This window comes from Barbus barbus (genome assembly GCF_936440315.1).
Source record: "Barbus barbus genome assembly, chromosome: 39".
Classification (NCBI taxonomy): domain Eukaryota; kingdom Metazoa; phylum Chordata; class Actinopteri; order Cypriniformes; family Cyprinidae; genus Barbus; species Barbus barbus.
The window spans coordinates 12392200-12405830 of NC_136717.1; the positions used below are offsets into that span (position 1 = coordinate 12392200).

General features: G+C 36.2%; 1 protein-coding gene across 3 annotated transcripts in view; it reads right to left on the reverse strand.

Moving 5' to 3' along the window:
- Positions 1–4810: 4810 nt before the first annotated feature.
- LOC306858349 (synaptotagmin-1-like) overlaps positions 4811–13631 on the reverse strand; it is a 202638-nt gene continuing 193817 nt past the window's right edge. For 2 of the 3 annotated variants that reach the window (XM_079398850.1, XM_079398849.1), the window contains 2 exons: positions 10422–10555; positions 4811–6952 (listed from right to left, as the gene is read on the reverse strand). In XM_079398850.1, coding sequence (XP_079254976.1) covers positions 6743–6952; positions 10422–10555 — 344 coding nt within the window. In that variant the 3' untranslated portion in view covers positions 4811–6742. The remainder of the gene's footprint in view (positions 6953–10421; positions 10556–13631) is intronic. The other variant, XM_079398848.1, reaches the window with a different exon arrangement.

Below are 13631 nucleotides of genomic sequence, written 5' to 3' on the forward strand. Positions count from 1 at the left end.
AAGACACAGAAATGTTTTTTCGCCTTTGATATTTCACACTTGACCCTCGAGATTCAAACATTTTCATACTTCACTGTTATAATCCGTATATAAATCACTTAGTGACATTTATGACCCATTATCAAATGGAAAATCCAGAGAAAATGCTACTAGTCTTGGCTTACTGTTTCTGCAGGAAATATATTTTTATTTATTTTATTAATATATATATATATATATATATATATATATATATTTAAAATTTATAATGTAAATTCAAATCTCCTTTTCCACCCTGAGGTGAAACGTGACTGTGAAAACACATCTGACCACCAGAGCTCCAAAAGCTGACCTTGATGAGAATTATAGAATTATCTTATCTCCTGTATTTAATGTTGTAAGATATCGACCAAGCAAGACATCCCCGATGAAAATTGTAAATAAATTAAGGATTCATTATTTTTAAATAAGTTTTTTTTATTATTATTTAGTCAATTATATATGAAGAGTTCAGAAGCAAAAGCCTAAATACCATCTGAAATTTTATTCTAAAATTAGCATTTTTTGTTTTATGTTCAGTTATTTCACTTTAATGACAATGAAAAGAACCTGTACCTGAGAAAAATGCTCATTTTAGAAGAAAATTTCAGATGGCACTTAGAGGCTTTTGCATCTGAACTCTTCATATAGGCTACAGGCCTATATAATATACATACGTGTGTGATTAAATTATCATTGCTATAGACAATAATAATGTAAGTTGGTCTCGTTCTGGTTGCAGTTCTGGCTGTAAACTAGGTAGTGTAAAATCTAAGAAGCATATTCAGGAAAACGTTTATGAAAATGTACACAGGAACAAAGGAAGCCTATATTCCAGATAAATGCCATCTAATTCAGGGGTGCAAAATTCAGTTGCTTGAGAACCACAGCCCTGCAGAATTTATTTCCAACCCTGCTCAAAAACACTGTTGTTTTTTTTGTTTTTATTCAGATTTATAGCTGAACCGTGTGTATTTGGGTTGATGCTAAACTTTGCAGTATAAAACGAGTTAGGCTACTATTATAGGATTGTTATGGCTAGATGATATAAAGCATGACGTATACAGAGTAGGCCTAGTCATGTTCTGGTTTGGCATAATCAGTAACAACATCTACTCGTAAGTCACTCAGAAAAGTTCTGGTGAAGTATCATGCTCTTGTTGGACAGTCGGATTCTGCTGTACCAGCACATAAAGGGATTTCTGGAAATAAAGCTGCCGATGAGCTATCAATAGTGTTACAATAATAAAGCCAAAAAAAGTCAGAATTGCAAGAAAAAAAGTCAGAATTCTGAGAAAAAAGTTAGAATTGCGAGAAAAAAAGTCAGAATTGCGAGAAAAAAGTCAGAATTTGAGAAAAAAAGTCAGAATTCTGAGAAAAAAAGTCAGAATTGCGAGAAAAAAGTCAGAATTGCGAGTTTATATCTCAGAATTGAAAGTTTATATCTCAGAATTGCGAGTTTATATCTCGGAATTCTGAGAAAAAAGTCAGAATTGCGAGTTTATATCTCAGAATTGAAAGTTTATATCTCAGAATTGAAAGTTTATATCTCAGAATTGAAAGTTTATATCCCAGAATTGCGAGTTTATATCTCGGAATTCTGAGAAAAAAGTCAGAATTGCGAGTTTATATCTCAGAATTCTGAGAAACAAGTCAGAATTGCGAGAAAAAAAGTCAGAATTGCGAGAAAAAAAGTCAGAATTGCGAGAAAAAAGTCAGAATTTGAGAAAAAAAGTCAGAATTCTGAGAAAAAAAGTCAGAATTGCGAGAAAAAAGTCAGAATTTGAGAAAAAAAGTCAGAATTCTGAGAAAAAAAGTCAGAATTGCGAGAAAAAAGTCAGAATTGCGAGTTTATATCTCAGAATTCTGAGAAAAAAAGTCAGAATTTGAGAAAAAAAGTCAGAATTGCGAATTTATATCTCAGAATTGAAAGTTTATATCTCAGAATTGCGAGTTTATATCTCGGAATTCTGAGAAAAAAGTCTGAATTGCGAAAAAAAAAGTTAGAATTGTGAGTTTATATCTCAGAATTGCGAGTTTATATCTCAGAATTGCGAGTTTATATCTCAGAAATGAAAGTTTATATCTCAGAATTGCGAGTTTATATCTCAGAAATGCGAGTTTATATCTCAGAATTCTGAGAAAAAAGTCAGAATTGCGAGAAAAAAAGTCAGAATTGCGAGAAAAAAAGTCAGAATTGCGAGAAAAAAGTCAGAATTTGAGAAAAAAAGTCAGAATTCTGAGAAAAAAAGTCAGAATTGCGAGAAAAAAAGTCAGAATTGCGAGTTTATATCTCAGAATTCTGAGAAAAAAAGTCAGAATTGCGAATTTATATCTCAGAATTGAAAGTTTATATCTCAGAATTGCGAGTTTATATCTCAGAATTCTGAGAAAAAAGTCTGAATTGCGAGAAAAAAAGTTAGAATTGTGAGTTTATATCTCAGAATTGCGAGTTTATATCTCAGAAATGAAAGTTTATATCTCAGAATTGCGAGTTTATATCTCAGAATTGCGTGAAAAAAGTCCAAATTGTGAGATAAAAAGTCGCAATTACCTTGTTTAATTTTTTATTCATTGGCGGAAACGGGCTTCCATAGAACCCTGACTTTATTCATTATTAAATATGGGCTCTTTTTGGAACCAAATGCAAGAATCATTGTGATATTTTACTTTATTGTATTTATTTGTTTGTTCATGCTGCATTTTTTGGTACTAAGGACAATAAAACAATACTAAGGTAGTCTAGTGGAAATTATGGTCACCATGGTACATTTTTGCCACTCATTTCATGCGGTTCGAAAAATCAAAAGCAGAATGAAAGTAATTTAAGACAAAAAAGGCTCTTGAGAAAATTCTGTATCAACAGGAAATAAAACATTTTTATTGAACATTTGTGTATATGAAGTTATATAACAACAGTCAGAAACTCCACAGAGTGAATCACTACACAAAGTGAAACGAAATTGTAAAACACCTCATCAAAAATGAAGGTATACACAGCAATATAACTGTCGGCTCGCCGCTGGGACGAGCAGTATGGCAGGAAAAACACCCCGAACAGTTCTACAAGATTACAGAGAAAATTTCCACACACAAAAATACTCAAGCAGGCAGTTGATATACACAAAGGCAACTAGGATCTCCCTACAGCATCAGATTCTAATTCTTTACACAGCTTTTTCTTGAAAAGTGGCTTTTCGTCGTCCTAGAGTATCAGAAGGTTGTATGCGTATACTGTGCTGAGCGATCGGGCTTTTTTTTGTTTTTGTTTCTCTTTTTCAAGTTGTCTGGTGCAGTTGACGGAGCTGTTTGCGTGCTTTGGTAGGCTTCAGTAAAAGATAGCGTTGCTTTGCAGGGCTAGAAATGGCTTTTCAGACTACTTTACAAACCTCTGAGGTGTAACGAGCAATGCTGTCTTCTACTGTACTTCCAGTTCTACACCTAACGTGCAGACACCTGATAGTACAACAACACCCTTTTGCCGTACGAAACGAGTGTGTCAGTTTGTGACTCTAAAACTGCATTTTTAACCTTGTTTTATAAACAAGCCTCTTGTATTAAGATATCATAAATACTTATATAAACGAGAGTACATAAGTCAGGTAACATAGGAGTAGTGGAGTAATAATTGTACCTATAGTTGCGATTACACGTTTTGGAGTTCTTCTCTAGGTTCGCTCTCTCCGACAGGGTAAGAAATCATATTCGGCTATGAATAAAACACATAAATCAATATTTATTGCAACATTGAAATGAGAGTGCCAACTATACTTGGTCCCACGATAAAAAGTAGAAACAAAACACACAGTCCATACTGTACATTCTGAGTTCCATAATAAATATAAAATGGTCTTCAGTAGGGCACTAAAGGAACAATAACCAGGTAATAGTCATGAGTGTAATCATAACAGCGATAACAAAATGGTACAGCCAATCATATTAATAGTACAACAGATAGTTTCCATAACAAGATTGATACAATTCTCTTATATCCAGGTGATCTCAATAATGAGGAAATTATATCAGGACAAATATAAAAATATATATACACCTATTCTGAAAGGGAAGGGTTTTCATATATATATATATATATATATATAGATAGATAGATAGATAGATAGATAGATAGATAGATAGATAGATAGATAGATAGATAGGTAATCTCATATTTGGGGTACATCCTATATATATATATATATATATATATATATAACATGGATATATATATATATATATATATATATATATATATATATATATATATATATATATATATACACACACACACACACACACACATTTACCCGAATGTTTGGATGGTTAAATCTGTGTGCAGGAAAACTCAACGGGAAAAACGGAGGAATCCTTTACAAGTTTACAGATGTTGAGCTCCAAACTACACACGTGTGCTGTGACCTAACCAGACTACGGTCGATGGATACATCGTCTCACTGTATAGGGTTGCGTTTTTTTTTCTCTCTCTCTCTCTTTCTTTTGGCCCCTATCGAGAGATGCCGCCCGTTTAAACACTAGGAAATTAACATACAAGTATTGCACAGTGCTCAACAAAATGCTGTGTGAAGTGACCCATGAGCGCGCGTACTCTCTTATTTTTCGTACTCTCGTGTGGTGTGATAGGGGGATGGCAGCACAACGTCACTATAGTACAAGATGGCCGCTACCTACTGAAAACTACAACGCTAAGCACACACCGCAGTCACAGTGATACACAACTCAGTCCCTAAAGACTCCTATGGAATGACGAATAGCTTTTTTTTCTCCTTTTATTTTTAAGTAACAGTGCTATCACCTACACAGTAACATTGAAAACACTTAGAAACTCCTCCTGAAGCTAGCATCTAGTGTACGCGAGAGGTTCCTCCAAGATAACTCATGGTTTTAATGGACTAAACGTCTACTCGCCCTCTTGTTAGACCCGTAGTAAAGGACATTAGAATGTTATCACCTGTACAGACCATTAACTTTTACGGTTATTGTTAAAGATTCGCTAATGCTCATGGCATCCAAACCGGTCGGGGGCCGGTTCGCTATTTTCGGAATACTAAACAGACTATTTTCGAAAAGCAACTGTCCATTCCTAGACTTTACAGTGCAAAACAGTAGCCACGGGGGAAGGGATTGGCAGTTAAGCATGGCTAACCCTATTGTCACTGTGAAAAGGCAACAGAAAGCAAAAATTGCTGTTTAGGGCACCGTCGCGGCCAAAATACATTGTTCCCCGATGAAGCAAAGCTACAACCACTATCCGAGTGGCGTGTGCGTGGAGGGAGGAGTTGTGTGCTCCTCGTACCTCCCTGAAAACAATGGCAGTGTTTAAAAGCTCGCCTCTCCTCTTCCTCCTCCTCATCATTGACCTGTTGGGACAGAGCGCTTCAAAAGTTTCCGTCCCGCAACATTTGATTACTTTTGATTGAAGGCAAGGGAGTCTCTTGAAAGACGCCCCGGTGTAAATAAATCCCCCCGTTACCCGGCCTTTAGCAAAGATCGTAAAAAAAATCATGCAGTTACCAAAAATATTCAGATGTTGACTTAATCTAAAAAATAGTTGTCTTAAAGCTAGAGTCAAAACTCCTGGTTTCATTTTTTTTTTGGAGGCTGAACCGTAAATTCCTCAACGAAACGAGTCCAACGACGAGAAAAGGAAGCGATTCACAAATTCAAGCTTCAAGGACACGATGGCTACAGCTTTTCAATTTACGGTTTCGCAAAAGCGCCAGATCGGATTCAGGACGTTTCGGGAATCGAAGGACAGAAAACAAGAAAGAAGCAAACCGGGGACCCGTTTTACTAAAAGTTAACAGCATCACCGTATGAGAAATAATAAAAAAAAAGGCTGATTGGTTTTCGTCAAGTAAGAAGAATTCCTTCGATTAAAGTGGTTTAAGCGAAGCGTACAGGTCCTCAGTTTGATAAATTAGTACAAAAAGTTCTTACGAAATCATGTGCTTGTATAATTGTCAGCAGCATATTACATTTATACCATGGAACCATATTAGTTAATGGCCTTCGTGTTCAGTGTGTGTTTATCGTGTACGATACATTTGTATGCTTTTTTTTACGTAAACATGAAGCGCAAACCGTCCTTTACGAAGTGAGAGTACCTCCACTAGCGTCTTGCAGGTTGGATTTCTTTAAATATTTATATAGAGATATATCGTATATTTTAGTGGATTGCAATAAGGTAAAATTCTTAAATCCCGTTATATATAATATTGGCTCTTCTATGTCAGCATTTACATAATTTAAAATAGAACATCTTATTAAAAACATCAAGATATACACAGATTAGGAAACGGGTAACAACATACAAACACATAAACTAGAAATCATTTTCGTCTGCATACTGATATATACACCTGTGGTACAATAAATTCCTCCAGTCATGCGCTATCTATACAGATCATATTGCTTAAAAGAAGGGGGCATTTGGTCGGGGACTTTTAAGGTCGTGGATGGAGGTGAAACAACAAAGGACAGAGAAAGTTTATCAACGGAAGGAAGGAAGGAAGGAAGGGGGCAAGGGGGACTGACGTAACAACACAACACCTCAAGGGTGGTCCGAGAAGGCGGTTTTCTTAGACACGAAATTAGGAGTGAGGGTGCATGAATCCTTATATCACTGAGGTATTTACACGCACTGGGTAAAGAGCACTACACGGGCGGGTTTGTGGGAGGTGGGGCGGGGGGTTGGGCTCGGGCTGCTCTATTTTTTCTGAGCTGCCAGCTGGGCATCCACTTCCTCCTCCGGCTTGAGCACGTGCCACTGAGCGATGGGTCTCCTCGGGTTGGCCAGCATATCTGACCAGTGACGGATCTCGGTGCCTGTGCTGTTCAAGCCCACAAACACTTTGCCGATTGCATCGTTCTTGCCAATCTTGTCATAGTCCAGAACAGTTATAACAACTTGAACTTTCTGTAATAGAAATTGGAGACACACATTTGTAACGTAACATTTCTGACTTTCAGTTTGTTCAAACATGTGCTGGATAATAATAATGATGATGATAAATGATGATCAGTGTCATTGAAAAGTTTGGGGTCGGTAAGATTTTTTTTACTGTTTCTGAAAGAAATCTTGTATGCATACCAAGGCTGTATTTATGTGATCAAAAATCATAATACTGTGAAATATGTAAAATGTAATTTATTCCTGTGACAGTTTTATATATATATATATATATATATATATATATATATATATATATATATGTATATTGGTGCTGGTCAACGATTAATTGTGATTAATTGCATCCGAAATAAAAGTTTTTTGTGTACAAGACATGTGTGACCTATGTACACTCACCTAAAGGATTATTAGGAACACCATACTAATACTGTGTTTGACCCCCTTTCGCCTTCAGAACTGCCTTAATTCTACGTAGCATTGATTCAACAAGGTGCTGAAAGCATTCTTTAGAAATGTTGGCCCATATTGATAGGATAGCATCTTGCAGTTGATGGAGATTTGTGGGATGCACATCCAGGGCACAAAGCTCCCGTTCCACCACATCCCAAAGATGCTCTATTGGGTTGAGATCTGGTGACTGTGGGGGCCATTTTAGTACAGTGAACTCATTGTCATGTTCAAGAAACCAATTTGAAATGATTCGAGCTTTGTGACATGGTGCATTATCCTGCTGGAAGTAGCCATCAGAGGATGGGTACATGGTGGTCATAAAGGGATGGACATGGTCAGAAACAATGCTCAGGTAGGCCGTGGCATTTAAACGATGCCCAATTGGCACTAAGGGGCCTAAAGTGTGCCAAGAAAACATCCCCCACACCATTACACCACCACCACCAGCCTGCACAGTGGTAACAAGGCATGATGGATACATGTTCTCATTCTGTTTACGCCAAATTCTGACTCTACCATCGGAATGTCTCAACAGAAATCGAGACTCATCAGACCAGGCAACATTTTTCCAGTCTTCAACCGTCCAATTTTGGTGAGCTCGTGCAAATTGTAGCCTCTTATTCCTATTTGTAGTGGAGATGAGTGGTACCCGGTGGGGTCTTCTGCTGTTGTAGCCCATCCGCCTCAAGGTTGTGCGTGTTGTGGCTTCACAAATGCTTTGCTGCATACCTCGGTTGTAACGAGTGGTTATTTCAGTCAAAGTTGCTCTTCTATCAGCTTGAATCAGTCGGCCCATTCTCCTCTGACCTCTAGCATCAACAAGGCATTTTCGACCGCAGGACTGCCGCATACTGGATGTTTTTCCCTTTTCACACCATTCTTTGTAAACCCTAGAAATGGTTGTGCGTGAAAATCCCAGTAACTGAGCAGATTGTGAAATACTCAGACCGGCCCGTCTGGCACCAACAACCATGCCACGCTCAAAATTGCTTAAATCACCTTTCTTTACCATTCTGACATTCAGTTTGGAGTTCAGGAGATTGTCTTGACCAGGACCACACCCCTAAATGCATTGAAGCAACTGCCATGTGATTGGTTGATTAGATAATTGCATTAATGAGAAATTGAACAGGTGTTCCTAATAATCCTTTAGGTGAGTGTATATATATTATGTATATATAAATACACATGCAAGTATATATTTAAGAAAAATATGAATATAAATATATACATGTAAATATTTTCTAAATATATACTGTATGTGTGTGTCTTTATATATACAAAATAGATATACACAGTACACACACATATATTATATGTGACCCTGGACCACAAAACTGTCTTGAGTGTCAATTTTCCAAAACTGAGAGTTATACATCATCCGAAAGCTGAATAAATAAGCTTTCCATTGATGTATGGTTTGTTAGGATATGACAATATTTGGCCGAGATACCACTATTTGAAAATCTGGAATCTGAGGGTGCAAAAAAATCTAATTCTTGAGAAAATCTCCTTTAAAGTTGTCCAAATTAAGTTCTTAGCAATGCATATTACTAATCAAAAATTAAGTTTTGATATATTTAAGGTAATAAATTTACAAAATATCTTCATGGAACATGATCTTTATGATCCTAATGATTTTTGGCATAAAATAATTTTTTTTATAATTTTGACCCATACAATGTATTTTTGGCTATTGCTACAAATATACCCCAGCGACTTAAGACTGGTTTTGTGGTCCAGGGTCACATAGAAACAAAAACTTTTATTTTTTATGCGATTAATCGCGATTGATTGTTGCCCAGCACTAATATATATATATATATATATATATATATATATATATATATATATAAAAAATTATTTTATTTTCACTTTTGATAAATGTAATACATCCTTGCTGAAAGGTATTTATTTCTTTAAAAAAAAAAAAAAAAAAAAAAAACTCTTGAACCCAAAACTTTTGAAAAGCCATGTATATAGAGATATATAAAGTACAGTATATATATATATATAAAAAGTTTTTTTCTTAAATTCTGACACATTTAAAAACTACATTTTATAACTTAATGAGGAGGACTTTGATATTATGAATATCTTACAAAGGGTTGCTGGGCAACATTGTTTAACAATGACTGAAAATACACATAGTGGTGCACACCACTGACTATTTTCCCAAATACCACTACAGTTATTTCAGTGTGATGGTCTATTCAAGGGCCTGTTACTCTGTAGCAGCATGGGTCTTTGAAGAGCATGGCGGCAGATACCAAAGAAAGGCCAGCGGGTGCCACCGAAGAGGTCCGAAGAAATCTGTAAATTGACTGTGAGCACAAAACTGATCAGAGTGAGTTCGGGGTCAATGGCTCGCTCTTAGCTTGCTTACTTTGAGCCCGATCCACCCGCGCACGAAATGCGAGCAGACAATATAAATTAGCGTCTTCAGAGGCCTGATTATCCTTCGATCCACCTCTCCGCTTGGATTTCACTGACCGGTGAGAACAGGCCTGGGGCCATTGTTCTCGGGAGCCAGAGCTAATTTGCCATATAATGAAATATTGAGGGAAGTACAATGAGCGAGGAACTGTTAGTTGGGGATAGCCGCTTTTAGAAACGTCTGCTGCTTGGTGTGAATGGGATGGGAGAAAGGCCTCTCTGGTTAACAGACCCCCAGACACACTTTGAATTCAAAGCAGCTCACTCCAAGCATAAAATGTATCCTCTGAACCATGAAATGCTAAATCAATTTGAATCAATTTTATTCTTATTGCACTAGTAAGCATTGCATCCATTTTATTCTCTAACTAATTAGCAACAAAACTTTTAGCCTCACGCCGAGCCTTGTCCCATTTCACAAGTTACATTTCGTTTGTTACTTGCCAATTAGTCTCTACAAATTTCAACACAGGATTTGTTAATTAGTCTTTGATGACAATAATGAAAATGGGAATTTGCATTGAATTTGCCATTGCCTTATTAGAGCTCGGTTTCAGTACAAGTTAACAAAAACAAAATCCTGATTTACCTGGATTTGTTCGAATGGCACTTCGAAACTGAAAGACTCGTTGTAGTAAGGGTTGAGGGTGTTCTTTTTGATTGTCGTCTTCTTCTTCTTCAGCCGCTTGCCGTTCTGCATCAGGTGAATCTTGACGTAGGGATCTAAAAACACACAGGTACAGGACATAGCATGAAAAATTACTTCAGTTTTTATGACACATTAGAACAGTGGTTTTCAACCAGGTAACTGGAACCCAGTACACTTCCAAGGGGGCCACAAGATGGCTTAAAGTGATTCAAAATAAGACAAAACAAAAACTAAAACAAACCTACAATAAGCTAAAATATGCAAAGTAATTTTTCTTATTTTGATTTATTGCTTCAACAACTGCCATTTTTATTCAAGAATGAGGGTTCCCACAGTCTTGGAAAACCTCGACATACCATGGAATTTTTAGTGATTTCTAAACCAGGAAAGCTCATTACATTTTAAAGTCATGTAAATTTCCATTAAAAATAAAAAAAAATATATATTTTTTTCTGTTCTAAAATATTTTAGGAGATAGAAACAACAGGGAATTTTTTTTTTTTTTTCAACAGACATTTATTTCATTGTATTTTATCACAAACTGTCAAAAAGTCATGCAGATTTATTAGCCACAAAGAGTGTGAACCCCTGAAGAACACATTTTTTTAAATGTCTGGAATTACAGATTTTAATTATTTAATTTTAATTATTTACAATTACTTTATTTAATTATTTTAATGTACTACCACTCCTAGTTTCAGTAAATACAAAAGGTTGAAATTAGCACTTTTGTATTTACAACAACAAAAAATATTGTACCAATTTCATTCATTCATCTTTTATTCTTAATTGTATTCTTACATTTCTCCAAATATCACAAAATAACACTGCATGCAGCATCTGCAGCTCCTACTGAGGCTCCAATACAAATCTCTTGTGGTACGTGATAAGATAGTACAAGCTTTTATTTACACGACAGGTGTGTGCCCTCCAGTATCCCGGAGAAAATCTTTCCTGTTACATTACTGCCATTCAGTCACATCAATCTCTGCCAGGGCCTCAAAATACTATCCATCTTATCTATCACTTCCAGCATCTATATTCTGTTTCCATCATGCATCTCACATCATCTGTTTACCTCACCCACTACTGATTCAGACTCACCTCTCTTCGAATCAATTTTTGATTGAAACCTCAGAATACAAATAAAGGATAAAATATCAAACAATATCTGATTCTACATCCATACGTCTTCCTTTTTGAAAAAGGGAGTTACGGTATGCTTTATATGTTATACTGAGACTTAAAGAGGGGAGATGTCATATGCCTTTCTGAGCCTCACAATAAAAAATGGATATAGCAGCGGTTATTGAGGTGAGAAATGGTTGAATTTAACAGATGTAACCATGTTTGAGAATTACCTTTTGTCCAATATGTCATTTCATTTCACTCTTTCTCTCCCTGATATGTCTCTTTCTGTCACCATCATCCTCTCTGCTCTGCTCCAAAAGAGATCCCTGGTATTTCAAAACATTTTTTTTTTTTAAATCCCTGGTATTTTCAATTCCCTCTTCATCTAAATGGTCTTTATCTCTATAAAAAGCCAGAGTAGCACATTCCAAACAGAGAGAGAGAAAGAGAGAGAAACCTAGAAGGCATGCTGAATTTGCACCCATACCATATTAGGAGTAGGGCAGCACAAAATCTGTGGCATGCAGTTTTTGAAAGTGTAGATCTCACTGCTCATAAGCTGAGGGTGTATAAGACCATGGCCGTAAACCAAGAATTGTGCTATTGTAACACCTACAAATACAATTTGTACACTAAAAACTTTAAAAGAGACAGACATGTAGATGTATAGGACAGACTATCGGTTATAGGGGTGGATAATTTTATCTTTTTTTTTATGCAATATTACTGTCATAGTTTTCATTAATAAGCAGAGCTATGTAAATGTTAACTTTGTCTTGTGCTCTTATGAATGTTTATAATATGACTTTGTGAAAGTTTACCTTCTATAGTAAATGAAATAGCATGGACTCTTTCATATGGCCAGTGTTTGGATATTTCATTTCATTCTGTAACCTACATGTTTTGTGTCGATGACGCAGTGTTGCCAGATATTGCTATGAAAACAGAAAATAAATCAAATATACTTAACTTTGTTCAAATCTTATGATAAGATAAAGATAGGATAGAGCTATTGCTAACACTACTTTAACTTTCTAAAGTGTCAAATTAATAGGAAAAGATAAGGCCAAGGAAGATTATAATAGCTGGATCTGGCAACACAGAGTCTCACAGTGACATGTATAGTTCTCCACCATTTTCACACCAGACACTAAAAATTCTAGCAAACTGTCTAAATTGAATTAACTACACATGCAGACTTAAGAATTTTAAATGGCAAATTAGTTGCATGAAACTGCTGATCAGTTCATCATCCAATTTTTTTAGTTTATATTTTTGATACAAATAAGTCGTGGGGAAGTCGTGGCCTAATGGTTAGAGAGTCGGACTCGTAATCGAAAGGTTGCGGGTTCGAGTCCCCGGCCGGCAGGGATTGTAGGTGGGAGTGAATGTCCAGCGCTCTCTCCACCCTCAATACCACGACTGAGGTGCCCTTGAGCAAGGCACCGAACCCCCAACTGCTCCCCGGGCGCTGCAGCATGGCTGCCCACTGCTCCGGGTGTGTGTTCACGGTGTGTGTGTGTGTGTGCATTTGTTCACTACTCACTGCTGTGTGTGTGCACTTGGATGGGTTAAACGCAGAGCACCAATTTCGAGTATGGGTCACCATACTTGACAATACGTAAAAAAAAAAAAATAATAATAATTATAATGAGAAATGATTTCTGAAGGATCACGTGACTCTGAAGACTGCTGAAAATGACTGCTGAAAATGAAGCTTTAAATTACATTGTAAACTATATTCAAATAGAAAAAGTCATTTTTAAATTGTAATAATATTTCATGATTTTATTGTTTTTACTGTATTTCCTATCAATTAAACACTTTTTGTATCTGCTGTAAAAACTGTACAGGACTATGCCCTGTAACTTAAAGAACATTGGTATGACTACATGGCAAAAAGGTCTTTCAAACAACAAAAAAGTATGCTTTCATATTTCCCTTATGCATTCACAAAGCTTCACAGTCTGACAGGGGGATCACATATGGAATGCATGCTAAAATATTTTATTCAGTCTA